The sequence below is a fragment of the Lithobates pipiens genome, unplaced genomic scaffold, assembly GCF_037356315.1.
Source record: "Lithobates pipiens isolate NorthernLeopardFrog02 unplaced genomic scaffold, aLitPip1_a1.2 Scaffold_23, whole genome shotgun sequence".
Classification (NCBI taxonomy): Eukaryota; Metazoa; Chordata; class Amphibia; order Anura; family Ranidae; genus Lithobates; species Lithobates pipiens.
Genome location: NW_027507785.1, coordinates 68,596,508 through 68,624,434, shown reverse-complemented (window position 1 = coordinate 68,624,434; position 27,927 = coordinate 68,596,508). Strand labels below are relative to the sequence as shown.

At 43.6% G+C, this 27,927-nt stretch overlaps 1 protein-coding gene across 4 annotated transcripts in view; it reads left to right on the top strand.

Annotated features, from left to right (window-relative positions):
• The first annotated feature begins 6,427 nt into the window (after window positions 1–6,427).
• LOC143927637 (deoxyribonuclease gamma-like) overlaps window positions 6,428–27,927 on the top strand; it is a 63,319-nt gene continuing 41,819 nt past the window's right edge. Inside the window, exon 1 of one of the 4 annotated variants that reach the window (XM_077451820.1) lies at window positions 6,428–6,465. In XM_077451820.1, the coding sequence (XP_077307946.1) occupies window positions 6,440–6,465 (26 nt within the window). In that variant the 5' untranslated portion in view covers window positions 6,428–6,439. Of the gene's footprint in view, window positions 6,466–11,430; window positions 11,577–26,007; window positions 26,164–27,927 lie in introns of those variants that run through there. The other 3 variants (XM_077451822.1, XM_077451819.1, XM_077451821.1) reach the window with 3 other exon arrangements.

Here is a 27,927-nt window from a genome sequence, read left to right as displayed (position 1 = left end):
TGATGTAGGGTTGCAGCCAAATATTCAAACTTGCAGACTTTTGGATTTGTCTAATGTATTTTATATTTTAAATCAGATGGCGTTCAGCCTTCCTTATGGTCCGACTTTCACAGCCATATGTTACTACTGGGAATACCATTGCTTTGACTATACGGCACTTTGTTGGTAGGGTGATGTCTCTGCTTTTTACAATGTATTTAGCTTTGCCATTGCTATCCTTCCAAGAAGCAAACGTCTCTTACTTTCATGGCTACAGTAATCGTCTGCTGTGATCTTGGAGCCTAGGAAGATAAAATCTGTCACTGTTTCTTCTCCTTCTATTTGCCAAGGAGTGATGAGATCGGCTGCCATGTTCCTAGTTTTCTTAATGTTCAATTTCAGGTCACCTTTTGTGCTCTCCTCTTTCACCTTTATTGAGCAACTCTTTAGTTCTTCTTCTGCTGCTATTAGTGTGGTATCGTCTGCATATCTCAGGTTGTTTATATTTCTCCCGATGATCTTAATTCCGGCTTGTGATTCGTCGATTTTGGCATTTCGCATAGCGTAATCTGCATATAAGTTAAATAAGTAGGGTGACAACATACATCCTTGCCGCACTCCTTTCTAAATTTCTAAGTCATGAGTACAGTAGCCTATATCATTTTGATACCAGTCATTGTAAACCACAGTTGTGTATGTGACACCAGTCAGGATCTGTCTGTTGCTTTATGGTTGATGAGTAAATAGAATTTATGCATAAAGAATTGCTGTTCTTAGGAGCAACCCTTTTTTTTAATCTATGATGGCCCACGTTGTAAGTGGAATATTAAGGTGTTCCCCATTCTGGTCCATTCAATTACATTGTTTAGACTGCCACTTTTGAAAAGGCCAATAACTCTATTGTCAGCCTCTGGCAATCTTACCTTTATATAGTCAGCTAGTTCAAGTTTTCAACCCATCCTCTGTAAACTGTTCACATGCAAAGAAAGTGTAGAGTGAACAGTACTATTGCAAACAGGAATGTCGAAAATTAAGATGCAACATAATACTCTTCCTTTGTTAAAATAGCCAGCAGAAACAAGCTCTATTCTAACATTGCTAGGCACAGTGCTTTCTCAGGGAAGGCACTGTGTCTAGCATGAAGCATGTTAGTATAGAATTTGTTCCTGCTGGCTATTTTCACCTCTTGCCAACCCTGTAAGGCACACATATATATGTGGCAGCAAGGGGTTGGGAAGATGAGCTTGTGCCTCTTAAAAACATTAAAATAAACGTTATCACTGAGTGTTTACCTTTCAAGCCTCATGAGTGCCGCCTTATTTTTTTGTATTTTATGTACAGTGGAACCTTGGATTACGAGCATAATCCGTTCCATACCAAAGCGAGTTTCCCCATAGAAGTCAATGGAAACGAAGATAATTAGTTCCACATTGATACCAAGTGCATCCGAACTGCTCTGAGTGTCACCGGTGCCCCCACACCTCTGGCCAAATGTGGTACTGCATACTGCAGATGCTTGGATCCTGCTCGTGTTGCAAAACAACACTCGCAAACCGAGTCAGGATTAAAAATAATAATAGCTTGTATTGTGAAATGCTCGTTAACCACGCTACTCGCAATCTGAGGTATTACTGTAATATATACATATATATATATATATATATATATATATATATATAGTTGGCTCCTGACGAGCAGGCGCTATGTTTTTTTTCAAAGTTAATTTTCCTGAAACCACAGTTGGGTTTTGGGGCTAATTTTCTACATTTCTGGTTTCAGTACCAGTCCAGATGGGTTGCACTGGGTTCTCCTTGACCGCAGGTGTCGCTGTCACCACTGGCAAGAGTAAGAACACAGTTTAGCTGGGTGTATTGAATGCCACTGTTTTCTTGGAACCAGCCCAGTGGGAGTGCTCTCCCGCTGTGTATTCTGGGAGGTTGTATTTAAGGTACGGACATCACGTGCTTCAAGGTTCCGGAGATTATTTTCTGTCTGTTCGGTTCTGGTGGTCCTCCTGACCCAGCCCCATGGCCCTCCTGGCCTGGGGTGTGTAACCATGCATTTAGAGTCTCGGGCTGGCTGGCCTGAGGCAGTGCAACTGCAGGGACAGGCCCAGTGTTGGTCATCTTACTCGTTACTCTCATCGTTAAGTTACAAATTACTTCTCCCAAAAAGTAATTGCATTAGTAACTCAATTACTACATTGGGAAAGTAATTAGTACTCAGCAAAGTAACTATGACTTTTTTTTAAAATATTCTATAAAGCAATTATGTTCTATAACATCTTTAATATCAAAGATGTTTATATTAACTGATTGAAGAATAAAAACACTATATACAGTATTTTAGAACATTTGTTGAGGGGGGTGGCAGCAGTGGTACTTGAGGGGGTGGCAGCGGTGGTACTTGAGGGGGTGGCAGTGGTGGTGGTGTACTTGGGGGGTGGCAGTGGTGGTGGTATACTTGGGGGGTGGCAGTGGTGGTGTAATTGGGGGGGGGTGGCAGGCAGCGTGGTTCTTTGGGGGGGTGGCAGCAGTGGTGTACTTGGGGGGGTGGCAGGCAGCGGTGGTACTTGGGGGGGTGGCAGCGGTGGTGGTGCAGCCATCCTCTCCCACCACCCCCACCTCGGCCTCTTACTGATCCCATCCCCCACCACCACTGATCTCATTCCTACCCTATCCCCCCATCACTTCTGTTGTAGAAGTGATGGTGGGTGGGTAGGGATGGGATCAGTAAGAAGCAGAGGTGGTGGAGGACTTGGGATGGATCGATTGCACTGCAATTTGAATCATCAGTCACTTAATTGAATGCTTGCAGGGAAGCCTTTCCTCATAGGGAGAGAGAGAGAACCTCTCCTTCACTCGATTGGTGTCAGCTGGTCAGCTGACTTCATTTTTCAGTGTCCGCCCCACCTCCCTACATTCTCTCTCTGGATTGGCGGAGCGGGATGGGGCGGTCCAGACAGTCTCTCTGAGTCTCAGCCTCTTCTCAGCTCAGCGGGCAAAAGCCCCCCTCCCCGCGGAGGAACGAACGGCCAAGCAGCGCAGCCACGGCGGGCCTCCCGGGCGATAGATGTAATTGAGGTAACTCTGCCCATGTAATGGGAACCGAGTTACCATGAGGGAAAGAGTAATCAGGGGAAGATTACTTGTTACCCTCTAAACTAACTGCGTTATGTAACTCCGTTTATTTTAACTCAGTTACTTACATCACTGGACAGGCCCGAGTGGATTTTGGGGCCTATTGATCCAAAGGTGGTCTGGTGCCATCTCATCTGAAGGGAGAGGCCCAGCAACTGAAGAACCCCAGGGGAGGACTCTTCAGGAGAAGGCCATGCGCAAGGCTGGCTTCTCTGAAGGAGCCTGGAGGCTTAGTTGAAGGACGCAACCTGGATCAACACTCATACGGTATCGCCGGATCGGCTGAGAGATACTGGTACCGTATGATAGCTCTTTAAATTTGTCTATGTCCCTCAGTAACGTACAAGTCTGTGGCAGAGACTTTGTCAAACATCACAAGTCTGTGACAGAGACTTTACTGAACACCCTACCGGCTGCTAGGCCTAGTGAGAGGAGGTCTATCCGGGGGGGTTGTAAAATCCAGTTGTGAAATGGTTGCTATTCTCTGGATTTTCCTTGAGGACTTCCTTTATTTTTTGCAGTCTAAAGTACCTGAACTTACTCTTAACCCTCTACCCTTCATTGAAAGACTCTGTTTCTGTTTCAAATAAATAACCCAAAAGAAGATTCCGTGTCAGTTTCCACATTTCTTTTGGCCATCTACCACGGGAATCCCTAGACGGAGAAGCAGACGAGAAGGTAACAGTAAGCCCAATAAAACCAGCGGCTCCTTCGAGGGTTAGTGCTAAATATATATATATATGTATATATATATATATATATATATATATATATATATATATATATATATATATATATATATATAGCGGAACCTTGGATCACGAGCATAATTAGTTCCAGGAGAATGTTTGTAATCCAAAGCACTCTTATATCAAAGTGAGTTTCCCCATAGAAGTCAATGGAAACGAAGATAATTAGTTCCGCATTGACTTCTATTGTATGCAGTACCACATGGAGAGGAAGTGGGTTGAATGATGCTGTATGTCATTCCATCTCAGAAAACTGGAGACTTCTAGTGGCAGAAAGCATCTACTACAACCGACAGCCCCAGATTGAATGAGACCATTGGAGCAAATGCTGCTTTTTTAAATTTTACAGATCTATTCATTTTTATTTTTTCATTGAAGTCTATATTAATAAATACATTTTAAGTTAATAGAAAGGAGGCAGTCTCACAGAAAACAAACAAACACACAAACTCTATGAAACGTGAAAATCTTTTAACACTTTACAACCAAACAAAAAACACTTAGCCCTTGTACACACGGTCGGACATTCCGAAGGAAAATGTCCGATCGGACAGTGTTGTCGGATAATCCGACTGGTTTGGGCTCCATCGGACTGTTTCCGACAGAATATCCAACGGACAAAGTTTTAGAGCTCGGCTGTAAAACTTTCCGACAACATAATCCGATCGGACTTTGTCCGATTGTGTGTAGAGAATTCCGATCGGACAAAGTGCCACACATGCTCAGATCAAATTCCTAGACCAAAGCTATTGGCTACTAGCCTGAACATAGTCCCGTCATAACTAAATAACATCATCACGTTACGTACGATCGGATTTTTTGTACAAGGGCTTAGAGGTTTTGCACTAGCCCCTGTGGTATTTAGTTAGAATACTGGAAAGGAAATCTACCAATCGGTTTTCATAGAGGTATTTTTTGTCTTCAATTTCCCTTCTGTCCATCCTAAATCCACATTGCAAATGTAATGCCTGAATGACCATGACTCAATGGCACCCCATGCAGTATTATAGGTATATATTAATAAACACATACACACGAACACAATAAATTGTGGCTATATGCAACATGTATAAACACATAAGTGGTCACTATAGGTCATCACAGAAGACAAGGGGGCACACTTTAGGTCTGGAGGAAAAGAGATTTACCCTCCAAATACAGAAAGGCTTCTTCACAGTAAGAGCTGTGGAAATGTGGGATAGACTCCCTCAACATGTGGTTCTGACCAGCTCAGTAAATTGTTCTAAGAAATGCCTTAATTCTTTCTTGAATGCACAAAATATAACTGGTTACTAATATTTACTGTATAGGTATAGAATATCCAGAGAATATCCATTTGCCTCTTGGGGAATCAGAAAGTATTTTTTCCCCCTACTGGAGCAAATTAGATCATTCTTTATTGTTTTTTGTTTTTTTTTACCTTCCTCTGGATTAAAGGGGTTGTAATTCTATGCATTAGGGTGAAAAACCTCCTGTGATGCAGCTGCCCCCAGAGCCCCCCTTTTACTTACCTGAACCCGGTCTTTTAAGCAACGGGGATGAGCACACCAGCTCCAGTGGGTGTCTCGGGTCCTGATTGGATAGATTGATAGCAACGCAGCCATTGGCTCCCGCTGCTGTCAATAAAGTGCCCCAAGGGAGAGCGTCTATACAACGGGGCACTCGAGAAGAGGAGGAGCCAGGAGCGCCACTGAGGGACCCCAGATAAGGAGGATCATGGCCACTCTGTGCAAAACCAACTGCACAGAGAAGGCAAGTATGACATTTGTTTTTTTGTTTGCTTTGTTTTTAAACAAACCTTTACATATCCTTTAATTGTGGGTATCGGATTGTGTATATGGAGGTTTTCTATTTGTGTGTGTGGTTTTCTTTTTCTCTATGGGTTGAACTTGATGTGTCTTTTTTTCAACCAGAGTAACTGGTTACTAATTTTGGAATCGTTTTATTTTGTAACATTTATCATGTAGCATTTACAAAATTCCCCAATACAAAAGTTGCAAAAAAAGTAAATGAATACTGTTGCATTGTGCAACATTGTCCATAAATATATATTTCACACATAAAGAAAGAAGGTTTGTCAGAAAAAGATCTTTACAAAGCTCATTATCTCATGACTCATTATGGAAGAGGTGAAGTTCTATTGTAATTGCTCAGATTAATTAATCCTTATTTTTTCTGCCCATTATAACTGACAAGATAATCTTTTTACCAGGCGGAAGGGCTGTGCTTTGGTTGCTTTTTCACTTGTCAATTCAAATGTAATAACAAAAGAATTGCACACCTACAAAATATTTATTTTCCCATAGCTTTTAAAGCAGGTTCTGACGCTGTGACATTTATAGTTTCACCTTTAGCAGGGAAGACGTTACACAATTTGCAATGTTTCTACATAAACACACCCGTCCCTCACCATGACCAATCAAGACGTCCGAAATAGGTATTTTGATGTAACTCCTGCTTGCTGAATCATCCTATTCACTTGTTATGATTACTGGGAACCTGGGTGATTTCTGCTCTTGAATTCCCAGCTCCGCCACCTGCTTTAAAGGTTAGAAAAAGGTCTGATTCTCCATGATGGATTGTAAGCTAATTGCCAGGTACTGATATTTTGGTTATGGATAAATGCTAATGAGGTAAATCATAGTTCACCAAATCCAACCTATGCACGTGATTCCATGTCAGTATTACATTGTATACCCCTGTATGTTGTGGTCGTTCAAGTGCTTATCTAATAGTTTTTTGAAATTATCGATGCTCCCACTGAAACCACTGCCTGTGGAACAGAATTCCACATCCTTACTGCTCTTACAGTAAAGAATCCTCAATGCAGTTTAAGGTTAAACTGCTTTTCTTCTAATTTTAGTGAATGGCTGCATGTCTTATTAAATTCCCTTTCACTGAAAAGTTTTATCCCTATTGTGGGGTCATCAGTACAGTATTTGTACATTAAAATCATTTCCCCTCTTAAGCATCTCTTCTCCAGAGAGAATAGGTTCAGTGCTCGCAACCTTTCCTCATAGCTAATGTCCTCCAGTCCCTTTATTTGTTTTGCTGCGCTTCTCTGGACTCTCTCCAGTTCTAGCACATCCTTCCTGAGGACTGGTGCCCAGAACTGGACAGCATACTCCAGGTGCGGCCGGACCAGAGTCTTGTAGAGTGGGAGAATTATCATTTTCTCTCTGGAGTTAATCCCCTTTTTAATGCATGCCAATATTCTGTTTGCTTTGCTTGCAGCAGCTTGCCCGTTGCTGAGCCTATCATCTACTAGGACCCCCAGGTTCTTTTCCATCCTAGATTCCCCCAGAGGTTCTCGCCCAGTGAGTAGATTGCATTCATATTTTTACCATCCAAATGTATTATTTTACATTTTTCTATATTAAACCTCATTTGCCATGTAGTTCCCCACCCCATTAATTTGTTCAGATCTTCTTGCAAGGTTTTCACATCCTGCAGAGAAGTTATTGCCCTGCTTGGCTTAGTATCGTCTGCCATTACAGAGATTGAGCTGTTTACCCCATCCTCCAGGTCGTTTATGAATAAATTAAATAAAATTGGTCCCAGCACAGAACCCTAGGGGACCCCACTACCCACTACCCACCATTCCGAGGATTCACCATTTATCACCACCCTCAGAACTTGCCCTTGTAGACAGTTTTCAATCCATGTACTCAGCCTATGGTCCTTACTTTGTACAGTAAACATTTATGGGGAAGTGTATCAAATGCTTTTGAAAAATTCAGATACACCACGTCTACAGGCCTTACTTTATCTAGATGGCAGCTCATCTCCTCATGGAAGGTTAATAGATTGGTTTGAAAAGAACGATTCTTCATGAATCCACGCTGATTACTGCTAATGATACCATTGTCATTACTAAAATCTTGTATATAGTCCCTTATCATCCCCTCCAAGAGCTTGCATACTATTGATGTTAGGCTAATTGGTCTGTAATTCCCAGGAATGTATCTTGGCCCTTTTTTAAATAGTGGTGCTACGTTGGCTTTTCTCCAATTAGCTGGTACCATTCCAGTCAGTAGACTGTAAAAATTACTAACAATGGTCTGGCAATTACTTGACTGAGTTCCTTAAGGGCCCTTGGGTGCAAGCCATCTGGTCCTGGTGACTTATTAATGTTAAGTTTTTCAAGTCCATTTCTAATTCTGTCCTCTGTTAGCCATGAGGGTGCTTCCTGTGACATGTCATGAGGATAAGCACTGCTGTTTTCATTACTGAAGCCCCCCGATTCCCTCATGAAGACTGAGGAGAAGAATATATTCAATACTTTCGCCATCTCTTCATCCTTAGTAACCAGATTCCCTTCATCATTCTTAACGGGACCAATATGCTCTGACCTCCCTTTCTTACTATTTATGTACTTAAATAATTTCTTGGGATTTGATTTCATTGCTCTTTTTTTATTTCATTACATTTTTTATTGCATTCTTTGTAAAGTTGGAATGCTGATGATGATCCCTCAGCTTTGTATTTTTTGAAGGCCTTCTCCTTTGCTTTTATATGCATTCTTACGTTGGAGTTAAGCCACCCAGGACTTTTATTAGCTCTGTTAAATGTATTTCCCATTGGGATGCACTGGCTAATACCCCTATTTAATATACTGTTAAAGCATACCCATTTTTCCTCTGTGTTCTTTGTTCCTAAGAATTTATCCCATTTCGTATCTTCTAGCAAGGATCGTAGTTTAGGGAAGTTAGCGCTTTTGAAATTCAGTGTCTTTGTATTCCCCTTATGTTTCCTATTTGTGTCATTTATACTGAAACGAATTGACCTGTGATTTCCTAAATTGTCCCGTATTTCCACATCCGTAATCAGGTCTGTATTTTTGGTAATCAGTAGGTCTAGTAATGCTTTGTTTCTAGTTGGTACATTTACCATCTGACCCATGAAATTGTTCTGCAAGACATTTAGGAACTGGCGAGTCTTAGATGAATGCGTGGTTCCTTCCACCCAGTCTATGTCTGGATAATGAAAATCCCCCATTATAATGGCACTTCCCATCCTTGTCGCTAATCCAAATTGTGAGGAGGTCCTCCTCCGCCTCCTCCCTCTGGTTAGGGGGCCTATATCATACTCCCAGTATTTATTACTTTCCTCCCTTTGTAGCTTTACCTATAAGGATTCCACCTCCTCCCTAGCTCCCTTAGTGATGTCATCTCTCACATTCACTTGTACATCATTTTTTATATACAGGCATACCCCTCCCCCTTTTTTACCCTCTCTATCTCTGCGATAGAGATAATACCCTTGAATAGTTACCAGTCAATCATGAGAGCTGTTGAAGCAAGTCTCTGAAATTCCTACAAAATCGAAATCTTCCTTGTACAACAGTAGCTCTAGTTCTCCCATCTTGCCCCATCAGACTCCTGGCATTGGTGAACATGCCACTTAGTTTAGCATAGTATCTCCTTATTGGGTGTTCTAAGGTTGCAAATAGGACTTGTTACTGTACTTACCTCAAGTTGAGGTGCTTTAGTCAACCTACCACTAATGCCCCTGATACTACCCTCTGGAATTTGTTCCACGCTGACTATCTCTTCCTCTGGACCCTCCCCCCATCACCTAGTTTAAAAACCCCTCTAACTTTCCAGCCATCTTCATTCCCAGCAGATCTGCACCCTCCTCATTTAGGTGCAGTCTGTCCCTTCTATAGAGTTGGTAACCGACTGAGAAGTCAGCCCAGTTCTCCAGTAACCCAAATACCTCCTTTCTACACCAGCTCCTCAGCCACTTGTTAACATTCCTAATCTCTGTCTGCCTTTCTGGTGTGGCTTGATGTGCTGTTAGTATTTCTGAGAAAACTTCCTTCCTCAGACTTTGTCATTGGTGCCAACGTACACCATAACAGCCGGGTTTTCTCCAGCCCCTCCCAGTAATCTGTCCACTATCACTTTTAGCCCTTGTACACACGGTCGGACATTCCGACAACCAAATCCGTCGGATTTTGTCCAACGGATCTTGTCCGAAACTGTTCCATACATGCGGTCGGACAAAGTTGTCAGAAAATCCGATCTTTCCGAACGTGATTACGTAATTTCGTTGCGATGGGACTACGTTCAGGCTAGTAGCCAATAGCTTTGATGTAGGAATTTGATCTGAGCATGCGTGGCACTTTGTCCGTTTGGAATTCTCTACACATGATCGGAGTATGTCCGATTGGAGCAGTTTGTCGGAAAATATTCCCGGCAAGTTGGAAAATTTGGTCCAACGGATATTCCGACGGAAACAGTCCGATGCATACCACACACAGTCGGAATATCCGACAAAACGCTCCAATCGGACACATTCCCAACGGAATCTCCGACCGTGTGTACAAGGGCTTAGTGTTGTCATATCTTTTGGTGGCTATGGCAATGAGATTTTTCTACTGGAGGTTCCAGCTCTTATTCTATCCTACCCTACTAAAATTATCTGGATGTACTGAGAAGAAGCTCTCCCAAATGAAGCAAAAGAAAGTTTCCAAGTCCAAGAGGCTGGTACTCTCTGTACCCAGAATACTGTGTTGCCACCTGTAGTATAAGTCAGTTTCTGTACTTTCCCTGGGTCCTGGAACCTTAGATGAGCTAGGCCAGAGGTAACCCAGCCAAAGCAAAAGCTGGGACCACAAAAGGATTCTTGCAGCTGCAGATAGTTTCACAGGTATGCCACAGACCTCAGGCTGGGCCTTACTCCCCCAGGAACAAGAGAACTCTGTTCTGGATCTCAGCCTATTTATACCCCTCTCAGCCCCCTGCTGGTCACTCACTCCGCTGACCAGGAATTGGCTGAAGAGGCAGTAATTTGCAGGCCAGGGTCTTTGTTCTTCCACCCACTATATCCCATAACTCAGTGGAATGCAGAGGAAAGTAACCAAAGCAGTTCCTGGCTACAGGAAGGGAAAAAACGAAATTCAACACTATTAGCTTACTGAGGCACTACACTAAATTTAGAATTTGAAATTAAACGCCATAGTCTTTATTTCATACATTTCTTTAGAATGGCCCCAGGGCTCTTCCATTTAAAGAGGAAGTAAACCCTGATGAGTTTACTTCCTCTTTGATTCCCTGCAAAGGTAAAGCATAATGGACTACTATGCATCGCATAGGTGTGAACACGATCCAATTCCAGTGCGGACCAAAAAAAGGGTCCTGCACCATTATGGTATGGCATGGAAAAATTTGTATCGCACAGACCTCGCATGTGATCTGCACAGCAGTGCGGTGCCAATCACCTGCGATGTCTGACATCACACTCAGCCTAAAAGATAATATTTAAATGGCATAGACGGTAGGAGCTGATCTTCCTTCTGACATCATAAAACTTGTATGGATATCAAGGGAATACTTTCTTATGTTCCTTTGGGACATACTGTTTGCTCCAAAACTACAGAAGCATTTTAAATAAAAATAAACACGGCAGAGGGAAATATAACTGGCAGCAGATCTGTTACCACAGGTCACACCTGCCCTTAGGGACAAAGGGAAAATATGCAACCAATCAGAGCCATCGTTACAAGGAGAAATAATAGACGCCTTTGTCTTGTTAACCAAGCAATAAAAAGGACATATAAAACATTGTGAAACTGGATAGAATCAAACAACTGGCTGTACCTTCTGTACAAAAGGAGAAGGCTGTCTAATTTGTCAAGACATGCTTGTTATGGGCTCCCAAAACCGATGCGGCAAAGACTGAGCATGGCTTCACGTACTAACAGGTAACTAAAAGCATTTCCTGAAATCTGCATGGAACACACATGACTCCGTGGACTGGAATATAATCTCTAATCTAAAGTTGTTCATACACCAGTAGAAATTTTTCATTTTGAAATGTTTGATTTTATGATGGTTAGTGTGGGCTCAGATCAACATTCAAAAGGGGAAGGACGGAAATTTCTTTCTTGAACAAACTTTTAACTGTAAAGTTAGGTTCACGCCATCGCCGCATCCGTTGCACAGCAGGGGTCCGGTGCGTGCTCGTTCACCATTTTAGGTCAGATTTCAGCCCGAATTTTGGGCTGAATTCACACCTGAAATGGACCAAAAAAGGCACACAATTTTCGTGCAAAACGCACCGGACCTGCTGCGGAGATATGTGGAGCGGCTCCATAGAGAGCCAGTCACATTCTCCTGCTATGTGAATTGGATGTGAAACCAGTCTGAATGTGGATTTAATTTAATTTTATCTCCTGTACATATTGTAATGAAACCTGTTTAACCACTTGCCGACTACTGCACGCCAATATACGTTGGCACAATGGCAGCGGTGGGCAAATGGGCGTATCTGTACATCCTCTTTAATTGACAGGGCTAGCGGGCGTGAGCGCCCGCCATGTACAGCGTGACCACGCCCGCGGGACCCGCAGACTCCATGTCCACCAGTGTCTCTGCGATTGTGAGCCACAGAATGGGGAGATGCCTATGTAAACAAGGCATTTCCTCATTCTGCATAGTGACATGACAGAGATCACTGCTCCCTGTCATCGGGAGCAGTGATCGCCGTCATGTCAGTGGAAGCCCATCACCCCCCACAGTTAGAATCACTCCCTAGGACTCACTTAACCCCTTGATTGCCCCCTAGTGTTTAACCCCTTCCCTGCCAGTGTCATTTACACAGTAATAAGTGCATTTTAATAGCACTGATCGCTGTATAAGTGACACTGCTCCCAAAATAGTGTCAAAAGTGTCCACCATAATGTCACAGTCACGATAAAAATGGCAGATCACTCCCATTACTAATAAAAACAATTAATATTAAAAATTCCATAAAACTATCCCCTATTTTGTAGATACTATAATGTTTGCGCAAACCAATCAATATACGCTTATTTTTTTTTTCTTTTTACCAAAAATATGTAGAAGAATACGTATCGGCCTAAACTGAGGAATAAATGTATGTTTTTATTTATTATAGCAAAAAGTAAATAATGCTTTTTTTTCAAGATTTGGTGTGATCAAATACCCCCAAAATAAAGCTCTATTTATGGGAAAAAAAGGATGTCAATTTTGTTTGTGTGTAACGTCGCATGGCCGCGCAATTGTCAGTTAAAGCAACACGCAGTGCCGAATAGCAAAAAGTGCTCTGGTCAGGAAGGGGGTAAAATCTTCCAGGGCTGAAGCGGTTAATAATAAGTCTGGGCAGGGCTGGTGCTAGACTATTTTGCGCCCTAGGCGAGACCAGCTACTTGCGCCCCCCCCCCCCCCCAAAAAAAACAAAAAACTTCTGAACCACTAAAATATAATTTATATACCTCTATACGGTATAGAATGGGCGCAAAATAGTCTAGCACCGGCCCTATCTATACCCCCCTGTGATGTTTGTTGCCCCCCCCCCCATTGAACTGTTGTACACAGCGAGCATAGTTGACAACATTTAAAATTCTTTTTTTTTTGAGAAATGGGCGACAGCAGAGGGCTGGGTGACAGCAGGGCAGAGGACTGGGTAACAAAAGGGCACTGAATGACAGCAGAGGGCTGGGTGACAGCAGGGCAGAGGACTGGGTGACAGCAGGGCAGAGGGCTGGGTGACAGCAGGGCAGAGGGCTGGGTGACAGCAGGGGGCTGGGTGACAGCAGGGCCAAGGACTGGGTGACAGCAGGCAGAGGACTGGGTGAACGCAGATCAGGGGACTGGGTGATAGGCAGACGAATGGGAGACAACAGGGGACTGGGTGACAGCAGGGGGCTAGGTGACAGCAGTTCAGAGGACAGCGTGAATGCAGGGCAGAGGACTGAGCGACAACAGGGGACTGGGTGTCTGCAGAGGACTGGGTAATAGTAAGCAGAGGACTGGGCGACAACAGGGGACTGGGTGACAGCAGGGCAGAGGGCTGGGTGACAGCAGAGGGCTGGGTGACAGCAGTTCAGAGGACAGGGTGAACGCAGGGCAGAAGACTGAGCGACAACAGGGAACTGGGTGACAGCAGAGGACTGGGTGAACGCAGGGCAGAGGACTGGGTGACAGAAGGGCAGAGGGCTGGGTGACAGCAGGGCAGAGGGCTGGGTGACAACAGGGGGCTGGGTGACAGCAGGGCAGAGGACTGGGTGACAGCAGGGCTGGGTGACAGCAGGGCAGAGGGCTGGGTGACAGCAGGGCAGAGGACTGGGTGACAGCAGGGCTGGGTGACAGCAGGGCAGAGGACTGGGTGACAGCAGGGCTGGGTGACAGCAGGGCAGAGGACTGGGTGACAGCAGGGCAGAGGACTGGGTGACAGCAGGGCTGGATGACAGCAGGGCAGAGGACTGGGTGACAACAGGGGACTGGGTGACAGCAGGGCAGAGGACTGGGTGATGGCAGGGCAGAGGGCTTAGTGACAGCAGGGCAGAGGAGTGGGTGACAGCAGGGCAGAGGACTGGGTGACAGCAGGGGGCTGAGTGTCTGCAGGGGGATGGGTGTCTGCAGGGGGATGGGTGACAGCAGGGCAGAAGACTGGGTGAAATTGGGTTGAAAACTGCTCTGCCCAATATCTCAGTCAAGACACTGCTACTGGAAAGACCAGATATCATCTTGATCTTTGTCACTTTTTTACTTATGTTTAAAAGTCTAAAGATAGAAATAATAAAGTTGACAAAGACCAAGATGATATCTGGTCTTTCCTGTAGCAGTGTCTTGACTGAGATATTGGGCAGAGCAGATTTCAACCCAATTTCTCCCAGTCCAGTGGTTGCATAAACAAACAAAACAGAATTTTTAGAGCCTTTTTTTACCTCCATGATGCTCTGCCCAGAAGGACCTGCGATCATCCCTGAGGCTGGCTGCTCCACCCCCTGTCCCCCGTCCCCCAGTGACATGTGGGATCATCCCCTTGCTGGCCACACCCCCTCACAAGTCCCGACCAGTGACAATGAAGGAGGTGGGCCAACTCCTCGGTATCAATCAGAGCCCTGAGCCGCCGAACAGCTCTGCAGCTGGGGGAGCCGGGGGACGGATCTGTCAGTGTAATACATGTGATAGTTCCCTCCCCGCGCCCCTGCACCATCCCTGGCAACAGACATTCCCTCTCCTCCTCCGGACACACTCATGCAGACCCGCCACACGGGGACAGCGGATCCATAGGTTACATCCAGCGGGGATGAGGAGGTGACAGGCCATGGCTGCGCCCTAGGCGGCTGCCTAGTCCGCCTAGTGGTAGCGCCGGCCCTGAGTCTGGGATTCCATTCAAATAGAAGGTTTGGACAAAATTTTAGGGGATTTTGAACTAAACTAGTAGACTCAATAGAAAGAACAATTTTTCTACAATTTTTTTTTTTTCATAAAATATTGTCTACAGGTATTTGAACATAAATCTACCTGTGTATGGCCAGCTTAACCCTACCAACAAATATACATAGATCCCAGCTGTCCCTCATTTGCAAGGACTGTCCCAGTTTGAAACCAAATTTCTCTGTCCTTCTTTGCTCGCTAGTCCCTTGTTTTGGGGTCAGATCTATAGACCTATTTAAAAATTTGGAGGGAGGCTGACAGGCAGCTGGGAGCCAATATGTCACCTCCTCCCCACCTGTTTCTTCTTTGTTCAACCACGGCGAGGCCTGTTCTGAGTGGAACCTGTCCTGTTAAACCACTGTATGGTCTTGTCCACCGTGCTGCAGCTCATTTTCAGGGTTTTGGCAATCTTATTATTGCCTAGGCCATCTTTATGTAGATTCTTTTTTTCAGATCCTCAGAGAGTTCTTTGCCATGAAGTGCCATGTTGAACTTCCAGTGACCAGTATGAGACAGTGAGAGCGATAACACCAAATTTAACACACCTGCTCCCCATTCACACCTGAGACCTTGTAACACTAAGCCCTTGTACACATGATCGGAGATTCCAACAGAATGTGTCCGATCGGAGCGTTTTGTCAGATATTCTGACTGTGTATGGTATGCATCGGACTGTTTCTGTCGGAATATCCGTCGGACCAAATTTTCCAACTTGCTGGAAATATTTTCCGACAAAATGCTCCGATCGGACATACTCCGATCATATGTAGAGAATTCCGATCAGACAAAGTGCCACGCATGCTCAGATCAAATTCCTACATCAAAGCTATAGGCTACTAGCCTGAACGTAGTCCTGTCGTAACGAAATAACGTCATCACGTTCTGAACGATCGGATTTTCTGACAACTTCGTCCGACCGTGTGTATACAACAGTTTCGGACAAAATCCGTCGGACAAAATCCGTCGGATTTGGTTGTCGGAATCTCCGACCGTGTGTGCAAGGGCTAACGATTCACATGACACCGAGGAGGGAAAAGGTCTAATTGGGCCCAATTTGGACATTTTTACTTAGGGGTGTACTCACTTTTGCTGCTAGCAGTTTAGACAATAATGGCCGTGTGTTGAAGTTATTTTGAGGGGACAGCAAATTTGCACTGTTATACAAGCTGTACACTCACTACTCTACATTGTATCAAAGTGTCATTTCTTCAGTGTTGTTACATGAAAGATATAATTAAATATTTACTAAAATATGAGGGATGTACTCACTTTTGTGAGATACCGTATGTATATACTAGGGGTCTTCAAAAAGTTTCTTCACTTTTGCTTTTTAAAAAGAGTTTTAAAAAAAGTTATATACTACAATAGCCAAAAGAATAGAGACAGCGGTGATTGCACAACAACAAGGTAAAAACGATGGCATAGAAAATAACTTGTTGGTAGCAAACAAGTAGAACAGAGGGTAACCCCTAAACACTATACTAGTGAGTAGTAGTCTGGTATACTAGTATACTAGTAGTAGTAGGGTAATCTTACCTATATACTAGTATACTAGTAGTAGTAGGGTAATCTTTCCTAAGAGAGTTATATAGCAATAACAGTCAACACTCGATATTAAACACTCTCTCCCCGCTAGCCAGCAAATTGGGGCCCAGATCTGGTTTTGGAGCACTCAGGATAACCTTCCTTCCTTCTAGGCAGCACTGTTCCTCTTTCGTAAAGGTGTAGCGGTGGATCGCCAGTGGCCTCTCACCAACTCTTGTGGTGGCAGCTGATCTCTTCCTGTCCCCCATTAATGACACAACAAAGTCAGCGTCTGCAGTTCTCCCTGACAATCAGGCAGCAGGCTTAGTTGGTGTTAGTATAACACCTAAATGATATAACTTTGTGAATTGAACATTTGGTCTCCAAGCTTGATAAAGAACCCAACATGTTTCAACAAGTATGGAGCTTTTAATTTCATTCATTGTGCTTTATGAAGATATGCAATAAAAAAGTGAATATTACATCATCACGGTGCAAAAATGTTTCATGTTCTTCTAAGCATTTATGATCTTGTTCCAAATGACCAGAATGATCAGAGGAAAGTCAGCTTAGGCAGTTAAAGTGTTTGTTACCCCAACATTTCATATTCCTGATATGTACCTGCTGTACCATGTACTTGTATTAGAAAGTATTCTATTCTCTTTGTATTGCTTCCTATGTGTGAAATCCCTGGTGTTCCTGCCAGTCTCTGCCTTCCTATCAAAAACTGACCACATTAAGTGGATAACACAGCGTGGTCAGTTCTCGAGCTGTGCTGCAAACTCAACCTGCTCTCCTCCAATAATCAGACTTGTCCCCACCCCCCCCCTGCACAGCCATTCACTGGGAAGCTCAGTGTTCTGCTGTTTCTCCTCCCCCCAGCTCTTATACAGCTGAGAACAGAGGCAATGTGATCACTTATAAAAAAGAGGAAAAAAAAAGATATTTAACATGTTTTTTTAAATCAATACACAAATGTTTTGCCGTTCATTTGAATCTTATACTGAATGGGTAATGGGTTGTTTTACAAGAAGATCGTTTAGAATCATGTTAAGTCCAGCTGTCTTCTTCATACGGTCATCTTTATAGAACTGTCTCCTATGCTATATTTGGAAATTAGACCAAAATAAATAAAAAAAGGTCAATAGCCCTTTAAAAAGTAGTTTGTGTAATTGAGGGATTAGTATCTAGCGTTAATAGAAGATGAGCTAGATTGCCCTTTACATATTTTATGTTCAAAATAGCAAATCTCTGATCTCTTGTTAATGCTGTGTTTATGAGGCAGAGTAGTTTTAAACTACGATCGCTCGAAGAGCAAATGCATTTCATTGAGTTGGCAGCTTTAAGCAGCACATAAACAACACCTACAATAAAAGAGAGGGTTTTATACTGAAATATTGTTTCTCTAAACAAATCTGTCATGTGCGAAAAAAGACTATGGTATTGTAGAACAGGCTGAATACTGTAGAGATTGCTTTAAACATTTTTTTTTTTTTTTTTTTTTTTTTTACGATTTAAAGCAGTTTAATGAACATACACCAGTAAGTGTTAACGAGAACCTGTCATCAACATAAAAAAATGCAGGTAAAAGTACAGAAAAATCACATTTAAATACTTGCAGTGTGTTTCCTTTTCATAAATTATTTTTATACACTTGCAATGTGCCTCTGAACTTGCTCCACTTATAGTCGATTCCCTCTTCCATCCTTGCATGCAATAGTCCCTTTCTCTTCTGGGATTTACTGTCTGTGCTGACCCAGCTCACCCGCACCTCCCTATATAACCTTTTATGTAGTTGCCGGGAAGGAGGGAGAAGAGGAATACTATAGAGTGTCACTTGAGAAAGAACGCTGAGTCTGCCCGGGCTGCTGACATCACATCCAAGATAGAGGAACCCAGCAGCAGTCTCAGGGCTCTACACAAAAAAGACTTTTACAGTTAAAGTGATTGTAAAGGTAACATTAAAAAATAAAATAAATAAAAAACTAACATGTCTATACTTACCTTACCAATACCATTGCACAGAGCGGCCGCAAACCTCCTCTTTTTAGGTCCCCCCGCCGACGCTCCTGGCCAGTTCCCTCTGTCCATTGCCCCCATGAGAAGCCGCTTGCCATGGGGGCACTCGTGCGTGCTTACACCTGAGCCCGGCTGCTGCATCCATTGACACAGACAGCGGGACTCGGCCCCGCTCCCCACTCCCTCGTCACTGGCTTTGATTGACAGCACTGGGAGCCAGTGTTTAATAGCTAAAAAAAAAAACCTTCTGGAGGTCAAGTGGGTAAATTGACAGGCTGATATCTCATCAAATGAGCTCCCTACCCCTAGGCCTTTCAAAAACGTACCTAAGCAGAGTGTCTGCTGCTGCTCATTGATTTGCCTATTCATTACTTATGAGCTGTATCGCTTTTTAAAAGATGCTAGATGACAGATTTATAACCAGCTGAAAATATTGTACATACATAGCATCAGAATGGTCTTCTTTCTTATTTGTAACACAGAAATGTAGCACTCTGGTGTTTAGGCAGGGTTGCTCCTAAATTTACCTGCCAGGTATAGCTGCCTGGGCTAATTGTTGAGGATCAATTGATCTCACTCTGCCGCTAGGTGGCCAAGTACCTGGTGGCATTAGATATGAGAAGGGCAATGCAAGGTCAGATTATGGGTATATGGGCTATCCCAGCCAATGGGCAGGGGTTTTCTGAAATCCTTTGGCTTGCTGGGAACCTATATATTTGGGTGAAATCAGGTGATCACTGTGTTTGCCACCTGGACAGCTGTCTGGGTGGACGTGTGTTGTACTGCCTGGGCTGCTAGGCCAAAGTTTGGGCCTTTCCCAGGCACATCTGGCTGCTAGGCTGTCTGAGGGCCTATCCAGAAGCGGGAGAGCATTCCAGGGTTGGGATTGTGGCATGCAGTCCAACCAGAAGTGACGGTTCTTCTGGCTGGAGAACCAGTTTTTTTGAGGGGACAGAAAATTTACACTGTTATACAAACTGTACACTCACTACTTTACATTGTAGCAAAGTGTTATTTCTTCAGTGTTGTCACATGAAAAGATAGAATAAAATATTTACAAAAATGTGAGGGGTGTACTCACTTTTGTGAGATACTGTATATATATATATATATATATATATATATATATATATATATATATATATATATAGCCTTCAAAAAGTTTCTGCACTTTTTCTTATCAATAAGAGTGTAAAGAAGTACAGGAACTTTTTGAAGAACCTTCATATAATTAATTTCTCATATCCCCCCCTTCAGCCTGTCAGCATTGTGGGTACAGGAAGGAGGACCTGAGTAACAGCGGCTCCTTCGAGGGTAAGTGCTACATAGGACAGTTGAATTTTTGCACAGAGCATTTGATGTGATATTACACATTGTAATGTGCTGCTGTGCATAGAGTTACATCAATGTCAGGTTAAAGAAGTCCTTTACACCTTTTATTAGAATTCACATCCACATGCATGTCTGCATCTCAATAATGATTTAAAAAAAAAATAATTGTGACTTTACCTCTTTTACGTCCACTTCTTGGTTTCCTTGAAGGCACTAGTGACATATTCTTGGCAACACAGATGCCTCCTCTAGTGCCTTCAGGACCTTACCATAAGATCCCTTTCACATTTGTGCGACTTGTCCTATGACTTGGGACTGCAAAGTCGCATAACAAATCGAACCCCATGATTTCCAATAAGTACCATTCACATCTGTGCGTTCTTCAAAGTAGTCCCTGCACTACTTTGCTCTGACTTTGATGCGACTTGAGGTCCATAGTCCTCAAGGTTACACAGGCATTGCTTCAAGTCACGTCAAAGTCACGGAAAAACTGCGTCAAAGTCGTTTTAAGGTAAGTTTCACATAATGTGCTAGTAGGTGATGCTACTAGCACATTATAACTTTGTCTTGCAGGTTTAAAATAAAAAGGGCGGTTTACTACAGCTTCAAACTGACTCCTGCGGGAAAAAAATGCTACAAACATTAAAGGTGATTGCTATGCAATTAGACAAAAAGAGCTATTTTGTAAGAAGTTCTGGGTGTGACTTACATGTGTGCAGTTTTGATTAGAAATTTGTGGCCTCTGTTATCAAACACAGCCAGACACATGAAAAGAAAGGATATTGTTTACCGCTTTTCTTCCTTTGATATCTACATCTCTGACAACTTATAAATGAGCAAATTCAGTGTTTCCTACCAAAGGATGAATACTTCTCTGCGTAAGATTCCATGACAAAAAGAAAAAGTTCTGTATAAAAAAAAACTAAAAGTGAATCCAAATAATAAAGAACTGTAACAAAACTAAAGTTGGCCATACACCAATAAAATTTTTGTTACAAAATGAGTTTGTTTTCTTATGCCGCGTACGCACGATCGTAATTCTCGTTGGAAGAAGCTCTGATGGTATTCCCGACGGAATTCCACTCAAGCTGTCTTGCCTACACACGGTCACACCAAATTCCGATTATAACGCGATTATAACGCGGTGACGTACAACACGCACAATGGGACTAAAAAAAGGAAGTTCAATACCCAGTAGCCAATAGCTTCCGTCTCGTAGTTGAATCTGAGCATGCGTGATTTTTGGCGTGTCGGAATTGCATACACACGATCGGAATTACCGATAGAAAGTGTTTCCGTCGGGAAAATTGAGAACATGCTATAAATTTTTGGCTGGCGGGAATTCGGACAGCTAAATTCGGATGCAGCATACACACGGTCGCATTTTCTCATGAAAAGCTCTCATCGGTCTTTTTCTGGCCGGAATTCCGATCGCGTGTACGCGGCATAATAGTTATTGGGGGGCAATATTGAAGAAATGGATTTTGGACAGCCGCACTCTGATAAAAGCTTTTATTGTAATGAATAGCCAACGTTCATGGGACACCAGAAGCAGGACAAACACATGACACGTTTCACAACATCATTGTTGCTTGTCATAGCTCATAGTTATTGGGGTCAAGTCAACAATTTTTGACCATAGGGGTTTATTTACTAAGGTAAAATCCACTTTGCACAGAAAGTGCATTTGGCAGTAAAGTCGCTGTAGATCCGAGGGGGACATGCAAGGAAAATAAAAAACAGCATTTTTAGCTTGCACGTGATTGGATGATAAAATCAGCAGAGCTTCCCCTCATTTCAGATCTACCCCTTAGATTGAGAGAGAATGCACTTCCAAGTGCACTTGTAGTGCAAAGTGGATTTGCCTTTTGTAAATAACCCCCATGGTGATGAAAAATTTTGAAGAAACAGGATGGATTTTTTTTTTTATCTGGACAAACAAAATTCTAAAGGTAAATGTGATTTTTGTTCAGGAAATTCAAACTATTCCAAAATAGAACGATAAAAGCAAATTACATTTTGAAGTAGTTTCAAGTGACATTCAAGCCTCTGATGGCATTATCAAATGTACTGACAAGACTTTGGGGTTGATTTACTAAAACTGGAGAGTGCAAAATCTGGTGCAGCTGTGCATGGTAGCCAATCAGCTTCTAACTTCAGTTTGTTCAATTAAAGCGGTTGTATACTTCTTTTTTTTTTAACTTTTACCTACAGGTAAGCCTATAATAAGGCTTACCTGTAGGTAAAAAAAAATATCTCCTAAACCTGTCTGGTTTAGGAGATACTCCCCTCGCAATGCGCCGCTGACTGCAGCGGTGCATGTGCACAGTGGATTTTCGGCTGAAAGCCCGGCAGACGCCGGACTTTGCCGAAAAGAAATCTCCCATGCGAATGCGCGGGAGTGACAATATCGCGGCTCCAGCCACTCTGTACTTGTTGTTCTGTACTTGTTCCAAAACAATCCCCTTTATATTCCATCAATCCTTTTCTCCCCTGAATGCCCCGTACACACGATCAGATTTAGAATGCTTTGCATTTATTTTAGAAAATAGTCTGAACAAATAGGGGGGGGGGGGCAATGTTTTCTAGATTCAGGCAAATTATTAAACCATCTTATACACCTTACTAACCAATCCGTGACTGCTGCCCCTCTCTGTCAATACCCCCACTAGCTTCCCCTACCCCACCGAGTAAAATTCAAACTACTAACCACAACATCACCAACCTTAAATTTATGACTAGCCGAGAAAATTAAGTTCAATGCTTCCGAGCATGCGTCAAATTGTTTTCGAGCATGCGTAGGAATTTTGCGCGTCGGAATTTGTACAGACGATCGGAATTTCCCATCGAAACTTTTTCCGACCGAAAAATAGAGAACCTGCTCTCAATCTTTTGCTGGCTGGAATTTCGCCAGCAAAAGTCCGATGGAGCATACACATGGTCGAAAATTTCTGACCAAAAGCTCACATCGGACTTTTGCTGGCAGAATTTCTGATTGTGTGTATGGGAGCATAACACTCTCTACTGGGGAAATACATCTGGGACAACAAATCCTCTGTATATTCTCATCTCTTCTTTCTTTTCCACAAATGCCTTCCCGAGGCACTGCTACAAGGCACTCCACCTGTTCTAAGTGGTAGGATGATGTAACCACCCACATTCAAAACAGGAGATCCAGGAGATCCAGGTTGAGCAGGAATACAGCCCAATACTATTGTTGTGCCTCCCGTGGTTCCCCACAAGCCACTCAACTATGGGATCCACTATAGGCCTAATGTCACGCACATGTCATTTCTGTAATAGATGAAATACCATGAACGCCACCGCCATCTAGTGGCCAAAAATGCAGTATAGTTTCTCATTGAAGTATTTCAAAAACCTATACCAGATTTTGGCCACTAGATGGACCTGACGATCATATGAATTAATCTATTACAGAAATGAGAGGGAATAATCATTCAGCTTGCACAAATGTGCAAGACAACCATCCAACAAATGCTTTATAAATAGGTCAAAGCGCAGATTTTTTCCTTGCCCATGATCTCTCCACAACCCTTGCCAATGACTCCATTGCTGGAAGACTCCGATTTTCCAGTTGGAGCACCTCATGGACACGGGCAGCTATAAACTTTTATGCTTTTTATCTCTGAATGGAAAAATGGAAAAGGAAAAAGACTCCCTGATGGGCTTTTACTGCCATTCATTAGAGAACAGTTATCCCACCTCCTGTCCTGCTGACAGCACGATATTCTTAGGCAGGCCATACATTGTGCAAATTTCTTTTTTTCAACCACAGGTTGGCGGAAAGAAAATTACTAAATTCCTCCATGAACACAGTCAGTGTTGATGGGGGAATCTCTCCTGCTCTGGAACCCTAAAAAAAAACAAGAAAAAAAAAAAACTGATCGACTTTAATACAACCAGCCTGTCTATAGATGGATCAATATTCAGCTGGGTCCCACTGAACCAGAAAATGTTTAATCTGTCGAGGGCCGCCTTTACTTCACATTTTAAGTAACTATAACAAAAATAACTATATTATATTTGCAATATTTCTGTAATATTTCCTCCTCCCCGATCCCTTCCCCACGACTTTACCATTGAGATCAACAGCACAACCATTGGTCCCTCCACACATGCCAGGGTGCTGGGTGTAATCCGAGACTCTGATCTCTCCTTCAGCCCCTGCATCCAATCACTCTCTAAATCTTGCCGCCTCTTCCTAACGACACACAAAACAACTTATTCACTCCTTGGTTATTTCCCACCTTGACTACTGCAACTCTTTCCTCAATGGCCTACCTTTACCCAGGCTATCCCCCCTTTCAGTCTATTATGAATGCTGCTGCCAGACTGATACACCTCACTAACCAATCCGTGACTGCTGCCCCTCTCTGACAATCTCTTCACTGGCTTTCCCTACACCATTGTATAAAATGTTAAATACTAACCACAACATACAAAGCCATCCACAACATCACCCCCAACTAGGGTTGCCACCTGTCTGGGATTCACCCGGACAGTTCGGGTTTTGAATGCAGGTGGACTGAAACGCAGACATATTATTCAGACCGGACTGTGGATCCCCAAAAAAAACAGATAGTCACACACAAATATGTTGCCATCTGGGAACTGTGGGCAGCTGTCTGGGGGCAGGTTTGGCATTGCTGGGGGGCAGGGCGATGATATCAGCAAGAGCAGTTTGGCTACACCCACTGTTTTCTGCAGCACTTTACTACTCTCCTTGGGGCACCCAAAGGTGTCCCAGGTCGCTAAAGTGTTCAGGTTTGGCTTGAAGAACAGGTGGTAACCCTACCCCCAGCTACATCACCAACCTCATTTGCATATATTGCCCAAAACGCCCCCTCCGTTCCTCCCAGGACCTCCTGCTCTCTAGCTCCCTTGTTACCTGCTCCCGTGCTCGCCTCCAGGACTTCTCCAAGCAGTGGCAGCCCGTGCCTTGTGGGTACCTCCCCCCCCAACACCTCCACCACCCTCCACTATCCATGTGCCTGACCCCTTTCAGGCCGCCATACACAAGAATTCCTATGGCGGGGATAGGCGGAGGGTATGTAGTTTGAAGCACGTGATTACATCCAGAGGCTCTAATAGGCTTCAGAATAGGGTGCTTGGGCACAGAGCACTGCGTCCCGAGCCCACCCTGTTGTGTGATGATAGTGAATGAATTTTCGCTATGGTCAGACTAAAGTTCCTCCGTGCCAATCAGGAGGCATGTCTGTGAGACCTGTTTCCCGATTGGCAAAAGTGCCAGGCGACCCTACTGGACGCCTAGCGCTTTGGTGGAAGAGGAGACACATAAGGGAGGAAGCCTGAGGAGCAGACACCGAAGCCGCCACTGCCTGCACTGGAGGAGAGGCGGAAGACAGCCCTGCCAATGCAGGAGAGGAGGAGATTCCTGCCACACAGTGGGTAAGTGCCGCCATACCACCCACGGGTCAGGGGCGTGGATGGCCAGTGCCGCAGGTGGTCCGGAGGGGGCCACCGTGGTCAGTGCCGGACCGCCCAGCTGCGGGGGGGGGGGGGGGGGGGGGGTTGGTGCATGTTTGCCACTGCCCCAAAAGGGGAACCCACCAGCCGCCATCTCCCATCCTCTGGAACTCCCTGCCCCAGTATGTCCGGTCAGCCCCTATCCTGTCTGCCTTTAAACACATCAGAAACGCAACTCGGGCACGTTTTTGCAGCATTTTTGCCACGTTTTCTATTCACATCAATGGGGACCTGCATTTTTTGGTGGGTTTCCAAAAACCCCACAAAAGATGCAGCATGCAGAACTTTTCAAAACGCTCTGCGCCCATAGCAAAGTGTTGTGAAGAGTATTATCATATTTAAATGGATTGCTTTTTCGTTCCTTTTTTAGCACGGTAACGTAGCAAAAAAACACATTCGTGTTAAAGCAGCCTGAAGCTCCTGTAAATACAATTTTTTTTTTTTTTACGAGTCTTGTACAGTAAAAGGAAGGGATACTCCATGCTGATAAGCCTTGAAGCTATTAGCACTCCAGTGTGACAAGAAGGAATGCCATTGATGTTCTTGGGTAGTATAATTGTTTGGTTACAGTCAAAATAAGTGTAGACACAGGGACACTCATCAGCAGTCAGAGAAACCAGTTCTTCCTGTGGGTAAGGTTTAAAGAAGAGGTTTTGTGTTGGGTCTTCCACAACACGAGTGAGTCTCTTCTACAGATAATCCCAGGAGCACAACGCACAAGTAAGTGTATTTTTGTATTATAGAGCTGGTCACTGACATGGGATGGCGATGGCCCATTCTGGACTATAGTGGTGGATATAGTGGAGGATGCTCTCCTGCACACATTGCAGTGAAGATCAATTACAAGTGAGCTGGGATTACACTGCTAGATTTTTGAACAAAAATTAAAATTTTAAGAAGGTTGATTGGACTTTCTAATTGTTAGCGGTGGTGGAGGGGCGATGGCTAAACTGACATTGGTTTTTGTAGTAATGAGAAAATTTGAAGATGCTAAATTATTATTAAAGCCCCATACACACTATCAGATTTTCTGAAGATTTTTTTCTTCAGATTTACCAAAACCATGTAGTAGACGGGCCTGCCTGATTACATACACATTGGAACTCCTAAGGTTTGACCTCATATTACATGGTTTTGGTAAATCTGATGGAAGAAATCAGCAGAAAATCTGATAGTGTGTATGGGGCTTTAGGAACAAATTTGTAAGAATGTATGCGATTTTTGCTTTTTCGGTAAAGTCCATCATTCCAACATAAAATGTTATAAGCTATATAAACTATATTTTGAACTACTCTTTGGGATGACATTTATCAAGCATTTTTTGACAACTTTTTGTTTGAAAATCTGCTGTGTATACTCAGCATAGGGGTGCACAGTCCACTGCATTAGGGTGTTCATCCCAAAGCTCAAACACATAGGCGTGTCTGTGCATGTGTATAGATGTCAGTAGAGCAATGGACAGTGTCAGTAGGGTAGAGATTGGTGTCAGTAAGTTTTTTATTTTTATTATCTGTTATCTATTTTTATTTATAACTTCTTAATGCCGCGTAAACGCGATCAGAATTCCGGACAGAAAAAGACCGATGAGAGCTTTTCATTGGAAAATGCGTCCGTGTGTATGCTCCATTGGAATTTAGCTGTCCGAACTTCCGCCAGCCAAAAATTGATAGCATGTTCTCAATTTTCCAGATGGAAAAACTTTCTATCGGAAATTCCAATCGTGTGTATGCAATTCCAAAACGGCAAAAATCACGCATTCTCAGATTCAACTATGAGACGGAAGCTATTGGCTACTGCCTATTGAACTTCCTTTTTCTAGTCCCGTCGTACGTGTTGTACGACACCGCATTATAAACGATCGGAATTTGGTGTGACCGTGTGTAGGCAAGACAGCCTGAGCCAAATTCCGTTGGGAAAACTATCAGAGCTTTTTCCAACGAGAATTCCGATCGTGTGTGTACGCGACATATGGGCTCTTTCACACGGGGAGGAGCCGCTTGTAGGAAGATGACAGGTCTGTCTCTGCACACTGTACAGGGACGGAACTGTCAGAGCGCCGCTCTCCCCTATGGGACCGCAGAGTCTGTTGTCACGCGAACCGATGACGGATGGAAAAGTAGGTTTTTCCTCGGTCACACTTTTTAGGATGGGAGCGGGTCGGATGTCAGCGGACGTGTCACTACTGACATCCGACGCTCCATAGAGGTCTATGGAGCATCCGTTCAGGTCCACCTGAAAAACTGATTGGCGGACCTGAACGGATCGGCCGTGTGAAAGAGCCCTAAGACCCCTTCCACACTGAGTCGTTTTTCAGGTGCTTTCACGCAAAAAAAAAAAAAGCGCCTGAAAAGCTCACGAAAACCTATTTCCATTAAAACCAAGGAATGCTTTCACACTGGGGCAGTGCAGTGGCAGGGCGGTGAAAAAACGACCCTCTCCATTAAAATGAAAGGAAAAAATCTTCAAAAGCGCCTGAAAAGCTCT